General features: G+C 46.1%; 1 protein-coding gene across 1 annotated transcript in view; it reads left to right on the plus strand.

Annotated features, from left to right (window-relative positions):
- Mid1 (calcium-permeable channel component Mid1) overlaps positions 1–13,409 on the plus strand; it is a 141,134-nt gene that overhangs the window by 115,807 nt on the left and 11,918 nt on the right. The window contains exon 3 of the mRNA XM_089544936.1: positions 6,989–7,497. Coding sequence (XP_089401062.1) covers positions 6,989–7,326 — 338 coding nt within the window. The 3' untranslated portion in view covers positions 7,327–7,497. The remainder of the gene's footprint in view (positions 1–6,988; positions 7,498–13,409) is intronic.

The raw sequence follows: 13,409 nt of genomic DNA on the forward strand, positions 1-13,409 counted from the left end.
ATAAAATGCGATCGACGCCATTTTATGAATGCGCAGTACACAAAAGCCAACTCAATGAGCCTTCAGAACCGTATTTTTGGCGTTCAATATTTCGAACCACATTGGTAGTTAAGAAAATTTAGAAATATGACTCACCATCGATATTGATGGCCCTCAATTTCGCAATATAAAGTTGTGCTCTATAATCAAAAATAAAAAAGTTAATTAGTGAATTTTATTTAAGTAATCGTTTAATTATTGATCCATATCAGATATACATAACGTCTGCCTCGCTGTACAATCCACCTGCACAGACCGCACCGAAATGTCTCTCACAGTTTTTAAATAAAAATATATGAACGCTAAAAAAAACACTCTGTATATGCCGCACATATCGAGCTTCTGAGCAGAATTCTAATATCTTTACCGTTTGAAGCACAGGTTTAGCTTCCACCGGTGACGTCTGAGCGCTGAAAAGCTAAAAAGTATCCCTGTTCGATGAAGATACGCGTGTGCTAAAGAGCCAATGGTAATCAACGCAAAATACAAGCTCTTCCTTTCGGAGAACTTCCTTTGAATAGATGGTAAGCTGGTGCAACACTTTGGGAATCTTGGGAACCAGCTAAAATGAAGCACCTGCTGTTAATCCAGCTTGTGTCCTCTGCTCTCCCGTCCTGTGCTCCGTCCTTTCACCTGACTCAAGTGGCTGAAGATTTTCTGGGGTCTATAGGTAGCCCACGCTTGAAGGTAAAAAAAAAAAGCATGAAGAGAGTCTTCACAAAAACCAGTTACAACGGCTTGAATAAACAGCCTTCCCGCGTGTTTCGCCTCTTCTTAGCGCAAATCTTAGTTTCAGCCTCTGCTTTCATACGCTCTGTCATAGCATCACGCTGCCTTTAATACATTGCACACTCCGTGTCATCGCTTTAAAGATTCTGAACAATGCCGGGGTATGCGTCAGTTATTCAAGTGATTAAATTTCTGGTTTGGACTAGGCAGTTCATGCTGAGCTTGTCCAAACAGCGCGATAGAAGGAGGACGACGGAAAGGCGCACTTATGAGCAAGACTGGCGCTGACTACCAACTCGTTTATTCGGCCAATAAAGGAAATATAAACCCGTGCGCTAAATCAGTCTTAAAAGCAAACGAAAAAGAAAACAAGAACAACTCAGCCTGATGTAATTGCGGATTTTAACTAGGCATTTTTCAATTGTGACTCGTTAACACCACACGCAACAGTCCCAATGAAAACGAGAAAGCAACCGACAAAATGGCCAAAACAAAACAACAAAGAACCTGCAAGAAAGAACAACGCACAATATCGTATCATCCTAACAGGACAGCGTCGGAAGGATAAAAGTCTAAAAAGCAAGAAAAAAGAACTTGTGCAGACAGTTAAAGACAAATCGTTGCAAATCAATGTCGAACTACATACAAAGAGAGTCAAGTCGAAAATAAACAAACAAGATATCGCTGGAAACTTGGTGGCGAAGTACACCTTCCAAAGAACAAGAACAGCCTACACGTGTCCGTCTAGAAATCGGAGTTCTTGGGCGAGGAGCGAAGGAAAATGAGATAGAGAGATATTATTGCAACTTTTTGCCATCAAATCTAGAGGGGAGAATGGTGTTATGACACTTTGGGTTGCGCTCCTTGATAAAAAATCCGATTTCCAGGGGGACACGTGTAGGCTGTTCTCGTTCTTTGGAAGATGTTTTCCCGCCAACTTTCCAGCGATGCCTTTTTTTCTTCTTTTACCTTTGATTTGGCTCTTTTCATATGTAGTTTGACACTGCTTTGGAAAGATTTGTTTTGAACAGTCTACATAGGCATTTTGATTTCGCTTTTTAGCCTTTTATCCTTTTGACACTATCCTACTAAGATGATACGAAATTCGGCGTTGATATTCTACATGTTGCTTGTAGTTTGCTCATTTGATTGACTGAAAAATGTCTTAGGAAAAATAAATGAACTGGAACTGAGAATCTTGAGAATCTGTCTTGCCCATAAGTGTGCCTTTCCGGTGTCCTGTTTTTTTTTTTTTATCCCCGTTTCTGGAAATAATTCAAGCGGCTCCTTGGGATGAGTCTGGTCCAGCAATGATATCCGGGTTCGATCCCGGCCGCAGCGGCCGCGTTCCGATGGAGGCGAAAGACGGAAGGCACACATATGCTGTGCGGCGTCAGTGCACGTTAAACATCCCCCGGTGGTCGAAATTATTGCGGAGGACACCTATTCCTTCATTCACTCCCACCTTCCCGCCTTCCCTCGCGGCGCGGTTCAGGTGTCCATTGTGTGAGACAGATACTGCGCCATTTCCTTTCCTCGAAACGAATTTTCATTTTCATTTTTTCATTCCCAGCAATCACCTAAATTTAAAATGGGGGCAGAAAATCTAGACTATTCACAGGCTTCCTGCAGCGTCAGAAACGTGATCGAGAAACCCCTCTTAAGGCAAAAGCGAACTAAAAATCACATCACCACTTGCGGCCAAAATCCGCAGTAATAGATAAAAATGCGCAGCAGAGCTCTTTCATTCACTAACAGAATTGAAACGACGTGATTTGTAAACAAGGTGTAAGCTGCCAATTTACAGGAACCGGAACGACTCCCGCACATGCCTCGTTCCGAAAGGTACGTACTAACACGGAATCAACGAACAAAGGAAAGAAAAAGCGTCAGCGACAAGAGCCCAGCTCAGTGTGGAATTGATGCTTGCACTCCGCAACCGTGCTCCGCATCGAAACATCCGCGCAGCGACCGCCCCGATCTAATCAGGCCGCCTCCGCCGCCGACAGTCTCACGCACGTTCTTATTATATGCGGCCGTGCGGGAAAAAGAAAAGGAGAATGAGGAGGAGGCAGAGGACAACGTCTTGTTGGGGAGAGATATAAGAACTCGGCAAGAACAGAGCCCCTGCGGTAAGATAAAAAGAGAGAAGCCCACACAATCTCTCTGGCAGCGCACACAGACGCACGCACGCACGGGCGATGCGAAGGAGGACACTGCGATCCCGCTCTGCTCTCTTCTTCGAGGTGGTACCTCTGTTCTTCGACGCATTGGTTTGCCGTCGCGGCCGGCCGCCATCCCTTTTCGCGCGAGAGAAGAGAGTCGCGGTAGGGGTGGTGGGGAAGCTCGTTGATCCGCTAGCTTGTTTCGACGGCCTCCTGCGCGGTGCCTTCTCCCACACCACCTCATCCGCGGCGGCACCCACTACGGAGCGATCTCTTCGTCGTCCTCCGCCATCTCCTCCACTCTGTGTGCTCTCCTTTTTCTTGGTCCGCTGTTCTTTCTCTCTTCGCGGTCTCTCCATCCTCGGAGCCGCTTTCGCTGGGCTTTATTTTCTTTCATGTTCCTCCCTATACATGTCCGCGTGCGTGTGTTCGGGCAGCGCCCGTACTGTGTATATAGATCGCTCTTCTGCCGGCGCAGCGGCGATATAAATACACCGTGTATATAGAGAGTGCGCGCAGCGCGAGCGCGCGGTGTGTGTGTGCCCGATAGAGCTAGTGAAGCGAGGCCGGCTCCTCCACCTCCTCTCCGCATCCCGGCCGTCTCCCCATTAATCACACCTCGGGCAAAAGGTAAAGGCCGGACGGGAAGCAAGGAAGGGTATATAGCCGGCCCGGTATAGAGGAGGCCGATCTCCTGATCAAGTCTTGACTCACTGGAACGGGTATTCTGTGAGGCTCAGTATTCACCTCGAGCGGATCCTCTCCACGCTAGGCCATACGAGGCAGCCCTTCGCGTGTGGGCGGGAGTAATATCGCGCTCTAAATGAAACTCGCTGGGGCGTTGTATTTCATACGGCTTGCTTGAACTTGTCCGAGAATAAACCACGTGGAGTCTGGGCACACAACTCTTGTCCACTGTGTTAAGGGTCTGGAAAAACTATGAAATTTAACTTGATAACTCGCGGTTTGTTCCGGCCGTGATCGCGGTAATCCCCTGTGTAGTTTTTTTTTTTTTTTGCCAGTTATTTCTTACCGCAGCTCCTTAGTACTTTTAGCTTTCTCTCAACTTATCTTTTTGTTTTATTTAAATATAGTGAAAGTCACAGGTTAGGCTCTTTTCGTGTTTTCTAACTGTTTTTGGAGCAGCTGTTAGTACTTTTAACTTCCATATATTTCTATAAGGAAGCGAAAGGTACTGCGATTTATATTTTTCCCTGCCATTTCTTATGGCCGTCTATTAGATTCCTAAATGTTGTGTGGGGCTTCATCGACGTCGTCGAAGAACGCAACCACATGTCGCCATCGAATCAGTGCTTTACTGTTACAAGTCTAACATAAAGAATATTTTGTTCCCCAGATTCAATAGAGGAGTCATCTTAATGCGTTGCTTAAACTCGACATCTATTCTCCTCACTACTTATGGCAAAATTACTTTTGAAAGTTGCATTACTAATTACTTTAATGAAAATGTGGAAAATGTAATTCCTTTACATCACCAATTACTGCTTAAAAAAATTAATTACATTATTTACACTAACTTTCAGAATGTAAATGCAAAATTAAAACGCAGTTTCATAGCATTTTCATTACTTTCTAACTTTCACACAGAAAAAATACACTAGGCAAAGTTTCAACAGACTTTTCAGATTTCTCCGTTTACAGCATCGCTGAAGCAGCTAAGGTTCGAAGTGGACGTCGAAATTTTTGCCCTGGTTTTAAGATAAGGTGTACACCGCCATGCTGAAAGTGGTTACACTGGTGCATTTTAGGGCGACCATGTCTTGCGCACGATAAAGAACTTGTTCAGCCTCGAGTGCAACTTAAGAAACATGTAAATATATTTGTCGGTATGTCGGTTCATATGAAGAGCAAGAAGCTGCGTAGCTTCTTGCTACCAGCTGTTCTTGCGTGCGTGCGTGCGTGCGTGTACGTGGGCGCAAACGCCCAACAGGAATTTCCGCTTTTCCTGCTCGTTGTTTTAGAATTTATTTATTTATTTATTTATTTATTTATTTATTTATTTATTTATTTATTTATTTATTTATTTATTTATTTATTTATTTATTTATTTATTTATTTATTCACAATACCTTACAGGGCCCAGAAGGGCATAGAACGACAAATGTGCAAAAGAAACTAATTAATACAACATGAGATACAAGAGATTAAGTAAAAAGAAACTAATGTACAAAGCAAAACTTAAAGGCGAGATTATACATAGGATACAAGGTACTTATTAGTAGCATGAATGCCGGACATACGGCCAAAACAAAACACAATGGCAACGAAGGAACAAAAGTACACTGCGACAAAGAAAATCAAAGATAGGAGAAAAAGCGATGTCATGTGAGATATCTACGTAGCTGATCCTGGAATGGTTGATGGTTGACGATGGATGCGATATTGTCAGGAAGATCATTCCAAAGAGCGATGGCACGTGGAAGTGCAGATGAATTAAAAGCGAGGGTTCTACCGTGAATGCGTTTTACGCTCTTCTGGTTATGTAGGCGGCGTGAAATGCGTGTAGGCGTTTCAAGAGGTAATGGAGATGGCCTTGTGCTGAAAAGATATTTATGAAATAAGCACAAAAGAGCAATGGAACGGCAAATGTCTAAAGGCTCGAGACCGATATCAAGTTTTATTGCTGTTATGCTGCAGTGAGGGCTGTATTTGCGTGTAATGAAGTTAGCGGCTCTGTTGTGGATGGATTCTAACATGCTGATTAAGTATTTTTGATATGGAGACCATGTAGGTGATGCAAATTCTACTTGCGGCCGTACGATTGTGAGATATGCCAGTTTTCTTACGTTGTTACGGGGGGTTAGCATATTCCGACGCAGGTACCCTAGTGACCTGCTGGCTTTGGCACAGATGGCTTGAATGTGTGTGGCCCATGAAAGATTATGCGTCAGATGAATGCCTAAATACTTGTACGATAATGCCCGTATCAGTATCAGCATCTCCTTTTATGCCTTCAATACTTGCTATGCTTTATTCGTATCCATTTTTTTCTGTGTGTGTTAGGAGTTTCAGTAAGCGCAACTGAAGTGTCAAGTTGAAATTTGGTGGGCTGCTAACGCGACCCTTTTAAAAGAATGTGCACACGAGTGTCATTAGCTTGCCTCGTGGTTACAGAACAATGCATGCAGAACTGTCTTGTTCGGTCTTCCTAAGCTTCATTAATACCTTAGAATGCCTTTATTGCTTATCGCTTTAGACCAATCTGTTCATTTATTTATTTCAACACCTAGGACATTAAATTTACGCTAACCACATTTTCATGGCCTTCGAATTATGCCGATCGGTGGTCTGCCATGTTTAGTGCAATTGCCAAAGTCTTTATTCGCCGCCTAGCACTCACACGTTTTACAAATGCGATGCGATCGCCTTCAAGCATACACACATATTATGCATGCGGGTTATCGCACCCTACTGGTGTGTATGTTACACTTCCGGTTGGCATTCACAAGCATGATACTGGCTCACTTCTTGAGTGCTCAGTATAGTGGCTCAATGACTACGGTACGCGGTTACTGAGAACCATTTTGTGCATTCGATCGCGGCCCATGTGCTGAGACTTCGGTCTACGTTAAAGTACAGGCGTGGCCATAAGTAAACGGAGCACGCTATTGCGTTCGAAGTGCAATCACGCTTTCTCCATTGGTAATGAAGGAGCGCTGTTTGTCTACAAGAAAGCCCACCAACCTCCTCTACCACCATGTGCGTGTCACTGCTGGAAATTTCAATTAGGTGACGCGTGAAAAATATTCGAAGACAGTTGCGTATTCCATTTACGTTTGTCCGCGCCTGTACGTAGTTAAAATCAATGTAGAGCCCTTTCCTACGTCGTGCCTCCTGGCTCGCCATGTTGATGTGATAGTATAGAAACCAATTAACCATTGACAATATTTTCCTGTGCTCCTTGTACACCAGTGTCAGTATTAGCTAACTTAACTGCGATTTGAATCGAGGTCACCTTTCTCCTGGGGCATGCGTCCGGTTCCCCAGCGGAACCCGAATGACGGTCTCGTTCCCGTGTCCTTTTCGGTGCGCAGACCCCAACATCCCGGACCTACCGTCAATCAGCAACTCGTCGTACGGGCCGCCGGGGGACTGCTACGAGCCGTGCCACGTGAACGCGACGTTCACGGACGATCGGCCCTGCAGCCCCGACGGCTACGGCGAGGACCATCTCGCCTTGGACTATTCTTCAGCGACCACCGCCCCGCCGCCGTCGGGCGACGACGCCGGTGCGCCGACGACGGCCAGCGGCGGTGTCAGTGGGGCGGGGTGTGCGCGGACGCCGTGCGGTGGTCTCTCGGTGACCGCGGTGGTGGTGACAGTGTGGTGGGCGGCGGGCCGGACCCGCGGCCGGCACAGACTCTGCTCATAGCACCGGCTGCCCTCCTCTCCTCCCTCCTCCTCCGTGCCAGCAGACGACGACTGCCAGAGCGGCGACCACGCCACGCCGCCCAACCTCGCGTAGGAACGCCCGGCCGATGAGAGGCACGGCCGCCGGCTGCCGCCGCTGCTGCTGCTGCGAGGGCCCTCCCCGGGACACGAGGTATTATACACTGCGGCAGCGCTTGGACACACGCTCTAGTGGGTGCCAACACACCGAATCTTGGAGATCTACCTTTGAATTCAGCACTGAAGACGTGGACAGGATGTGCTTGTGGTTTGGGGGGTGGTGTCCACGTCTTCTGTGTTGAGTGTTGCGCAGGGTCTTAAAGCTTCAACGACGCTTGTGGTGGCACCCATGCATGGTCGATGGTGTGGAATGACGTGGCTTGTGAAGCGCTGTGCAGATGACGGAAAGGAACATGCCTAGGTTAGTCCTTGTTGTAGTCTTTCTGAGCATCTGGTTCTTGCTATAGAACCAGCGGTAGTCTTGTGCTCGTCCTATCCGCGTGGGTTTCTTGCTCTCGCCCTGTGTGGCGCTTCACAAATTATAGAACAACGCCTAGCATAGATAAAGCTTCCAAGAGCTGACAATTGACGTTGTTAAGTTATTCAATGTCGTAGAGAAACAAATAGCACAGTAAAACACAAGGGCGAAGCGAGCACGGGGCTGTGTATTGCTGTTTCTGTGTCTCCTGCTGCGCCATTTTTTACACGAACAAACTAGCGATGGCATGGCATCGAGTTATTTCAAGCCTGCACTGGCTCGCTCGCACATGGTCGCTCTTTGGTTGCCTCAAGCCCGGTCGTGGCTTCCCTTGTGTCGCTGTTCAAAATTGTAGAAATAAGAGCTTCAAGGACTTTTTTTTTTTTTGCCCAAGTACGATATGTGGAATTAATGTCCGAGTTTGCCTGGGTTTTAATCCAGACTCCGCCGCGGACCCATTAACAAAGTTGCTGTATGTTGGAGACTTCAATTAACAGATCCGTTATAAAGCCGGTCCACTGCCCCCCAGGGCGCTGAATGCGGTTGCTCGCCTACCTTTGAGCAGGCGCAGTGGGCATCCAACTGGTCCGACCTGCGTATAAGGAATCCCGTCTCCGTTACGCTAAAACTGCAATTACATATCCCCCGAGAGGATGACAATCCCTGTGCTCAGTTAACGGGTAGATAGAGCAGCTACCCCTACTGACCTCTGAGGTCTACAGTAACGATAGCCAACACAAATATGGCTAAAACACCGGCCAATCACAACACCGATTCTAGCTCCGGAAAAGAATGAGCAGCTTTCTGGGTTTGCTGAGACGCTCGCAGGTTCCAAATGTTATTGCAGGGCAAACCTAGATTCGTGGAAGACATGTCATTTCGAGCGTCGCCCCAAACTATCGGCATTGGCGCTCTTTGCACCTGCTTTTGCCTGACTTTAAATACGTAAACTGAAAATTCGAAAAAACAGCAAACCAAAAATTATCTATTTTTGCATTAATTCGCATATCAATGCGATAGCAGTACCGGTGGCAACTGGCGGAAGTTCCGGTGTTATCTGTGTGAAGCCCCGGAGAGAGTGAAGCCTCCAACATCCAGAAGCACAATCCTCAGCCACCTCCCCACCACAACCCTGTAGTTAGGGGGCTGTACACCCACCCATCGCTACCTTCGACCCACCTCCTCTGCACCCTCCATAAGAGATAACCACTACCCATCCATTCACATCCACCCACCTTCTCCTTCCAGGAAAATTATGTCGTGTATGTGAAGCCTCGGCTTAGATTAAAAGCATTTATTAGAGCATCATTCATTAGAATCATCGAGGATGAATCCAACTGCTATCGCAGCTTTCTCGCATCCTCTCAATTATTTTATTTTTTATTTAAACGAGTGAAAGAATTCAGAAAAGTGGATACAGAGCTGGGCCAATTGGTATATTGCCATACAGAATAAAACCAGCCGTAGGGATGGATACACAGTGAAGAGCACCGGACGATATTGCAGTTTCATCTGACTGTATTTCGGTGAAGATCGCATATAAACTTTTCAGCAATGCTTATACACATGCGCACACATAACATCAAATTCATGCATGAGAAAGGCCTTGCTAGCTTACAACTTCTGTCATTAATAACTTACCAAAAGGGATATGGCTACGACATGCGTAAAGAACGCGTGGCAGAAAAGCTGTAATCGTAACGTAAAGGCTAGTCTACAACAAGACTAAAAGAAGTGGTTTTTCAGAGCACGTGGTTAGGGCCCTTTATGAAAACCTCCTGAAGAGATTAAAGGTGAAACCAACTAACAGAGCCGGTAGATAAAAAGCAAAAAAGAAAGGTTGAGGTCATGCCTTACGTGCACACACTTTCTCACAACATAAACAATGTCTCCTGTAGATAAGGTGTTGACTTAGCTTTTCAAGCCCCACAAAAACTGGGCTTGGTGTAAGAGCATCGGACAGAAAGTTAACAGAAATTCACAGTGTTCTGGCATCCACGAGTCAAAGTCCGTACCTTATGTAACGAATGTTGGATATTTTATTCATTCATCCTGCGGGAAAATACACGTCGGCTGAACGGGCCGATGTATTAACGTCCTGCTAATGGATGTAAGGTCGTCTCCAAATTACCGGACACAATTGTACAACCACTCAGAAACCTCAAGTGTACCCTGCTCTTTAAAAACACTGCCATCTTTGGGCGCGAAGAAACAAAGGTACTTCCTTGAGCGAAGACGACACGAATGAACAAGGAACACATACATGTTCAATGCGCTTGAGTTCCTTGCCCGCCCGTGCCGTCTTCCCGCAAGAACTGCCCATTCGCCCAAGCCATACTAACTAAAAACAAACGGTCAGCGTGAAATTTTTTAAGCACCCCATATTATAAGAGAGTAGATGCTGGTATTAGTTATACATCACTCAGCCTGTTGGATAAGGATATTAGAGGCTTAAACTCTAAAAGCAGTGCTAAATGGCTCCCGGGTGCTCAAAGTGACGGGTCTCTTTCCTCATTTATGTTTTGTGTTACTTTTCATGCGAATTTTATGTGATGTGCGAGCATGTGTGGAACATCGCTGAAGTGTTCTGCTCTGTCTGCTTCCCTTTTTCTGTTTTTATTCGGTGGGAGCAAACGAAGTTTGTGGTGTCCTGAGGATTGCCGACAGGGCATCGAAATGTTTGAGGTAATGCAGCCTCTTTCTTATCCCCTTTATATCGAAGCACACCAAGCAGCAAGCTGATGGATACACGTGGAGGTTATAACCTTAGCACCAGTATACGACCTTTCAAGCCTGTGCTATTGCGTTTGCTCCACCACTATTAAGTGAGTAAGGCTTGTCACTGCGCGAGCATCAGAGCAAACGTGACATTTGCGGCTGTGACATTTAAACACCACCGCATTTACCGGCTTTAAGCGGAGACCACAAGTGTTTGCGTGTGGTTTAAACCCTCAGGTGTTTGCGGGCGGTTTAAACCGAAACGTGACGCACAGCGAAGCGCTCCTCAAAGAACCACTCCAACTCTGCTCAGCGTGCATAATCTGTGCATCTGCGCCTGTCGAATTAAGTTGTGCTAGCTGAGGTTCCGCGCTTCCTCAAATGCTTTAGGAAGCATTGTGTCACAGTAGCGCTGTCTTGAGCATCTTGGTGCGAAGGAAAAAGTATGTGAGCACCTAAGTGATCGCGCTTGCATTTGAACAAATAGTTATTTGCACCGTTATAATGCTGCTCGGGATCTTTTTAGGGTAGGTAACTGTTTTGAATATCAAAGCGATTTTCGGTTTATGAAAAAATTGGTGCAGAACTCTAACATGTGCATAGTCTATCACTGAGATGAACAATATTCCGTGAACGTCTGTCCGCTGTGGTGAATGCAAGTGGTAGGACTGGAAATAGTTACATGAATTCCAAGTGGACCAAACGTAGCTTCAGCGGCAGTCTAAGAAGGCAGCTAATCTGAAAAGCTTTCGAAACTTATTCAGTACGCTATTTTGTGATGCGCACGAGGCAGTGTGCAAGAGAAAATGGGAAAATTAGAGGCGTAGCAGCGATCTGGTCATTGGCTGGGGAACAACGCAATTAGTACTCATTTGCAGCGATGCCCAGAGGCGGCGTCGTTAACAAAATTGGATTGTCAAGCCGAATTCTGCTAATTAAACCGATTTCCCGAAGAGATATATGGGATATGCACTTGTTTCGAGCGGCGTGACGGTACGTCGTTGAAGCGGGAAGGCAGGTGCGGAACGAGGTCGAAGCATTCACACGGCATATTAGCAAAACTCGGATTTCTTCGTTTGTTGTCAACGTAAAACTAGTGACGCGGGCTTGTCGACAACGGCGGGAAACTATGTTTATAAAGTTCACTGCCATCACTGAGTGCTCCAAGCACTGGGCGTCGCATAACAGGCATTATGAACACGCTCAAAGCACTTCAATAATCGACTGCTAATTGCGCCAATAGTCTCGTGCCTAGCTCGAAACATCTGTAAAATATTACTTGCCCTTTATATCGAGTTGTGAAGCTAATTACACAGGTTGTCACATGATGTCCATGAGCTTTTTGAACGCCGCACGTAACGTATTCCGGCTGCTGTTCTGCGGCAGTCCTTGCAAGCTAGGCTTGAGCATGGGGATGATCCAAGCAGTACGATAAGCACAGCTTAGACTTATTCCGTTAGAACTGCTCTGGCTTAAAAAAAAAAAAAAAAAACAGGACTATGCACGTAAGCACGACACAAACACACGGTTGAAGCGTCCTCGTGGGTTCTTGTCGTTCTTGCGTGTAGTCCTGTTTAAGCCAGCGCAGTTCTAGCATCATACAGTTACACCAACCAGACCCATTTGAAGCCTTATTGAATGGTATTCGCCTTTCCCGATCCACCCGTCAAGGGTTCCACTCGATCACTTAGTCGATTAGTAACACTTGTTGTTATATGATCTAGTTAGGTTCTACATCCTTGCCAAAACCAGATAGTGGCGTCAATAGGGGGCTTCCGCATAGTAGAAAACATGTCTCATTGACATGGCAGTGAAGACATTTCCTAGAAAACTGAATTGGCCGCATTTTGGTGCGGGCGAAATCCAAAAATGCCCGCGTAATGAAATTTCGATGCAGAAAAAAAGACCGCCAAGTGGCCGAGCTATTCGAAGCCATCCTCTGCGACGTGCCTTATAGACCATAGCTTTGCTTTGGTACGTAGAAATCTGTTAAATAAATAGACGACTTGTCTGTTTTTCGAGCTGAAAAGGTGTCCGAAAATGCATTGTCTTGACCAAATGCGAGCATGGAGTTATATAATATCACGGCTCCATCAAGGCACTTTAGTCGTTGTGACTGGCAAGTTATGCTTGTAACTACAGGCCAGAATAGTATATATCGGCTTACTGTGGCCAGATGCGCCAACCAGAATGTTCGCACAGCTTTACGTGCACCAGAAAATAGTGATTTTGTGCAAAAATCGATCTAATTGGCTGGGCCGCCTTTAGATATATAGGCGAAACGCAGTAGACGCCCGTGTTGTGTGCGATGCCAGTGCACGCTGAAGAACCCCAGGTGGTCTAAATTACTCCGGAGCTCTCCACTGCACGTCCCTCATAGCCTATGTGTTGCTTCGGGACGTTAGGCCCCACAATTCGCAATCTACAACTTTGTTTGAAATAAGAGTTCGCCTCTTAGATAATTAAGAGTTCGTATTTAAAAATTACTGACAAGATTTATAGTTTATGGGGGTTGAGTGCCCCAAAGCGACTCAGGCTATGAGGGACGCCGTAGTGAAGGTTTCCGCAAATTTCGACCACCTGGGGTTCTTCAACGTGCTCTGACATCGTACAGTACACGGGCCTCTAGAATTTCGCCTCCATAGAAATTCGACCGCCGCGGCCGGGATTGAACCCGCGTCGAACCAATAAAATAATGCACTAATTGGATGGTGTGACATCACTGCCATGGATGACCGTGAATTCTACTCAGCTGCACGTCAAAATCGGCTGTGGTGCTGCGCGAGTCTCGCGCTTCTCAGCGCATATTAACGCTGTTCATTTCTTATCAAGTCGTGCCTATCATCTTACTCCAACCTCACGATTGTTGC

The sequence above is a fragment of the Amblyomma mixtum genome, chromosome 5 (genome assembly GCF_055824585.1).
Source record: "Amblyomma mixtum isolate Tamu chromosome 5, ASM5582458v1, whole genome shotgun sequence".
In the NCBI taxonomy this organism is placed as follows: domain Eukaryota; kingdom Metazoa; phylum Arthropoda; class Arachnida; order Ixodida; family Ixodidae; genus Amblyomma; species Amblyomma mixtum.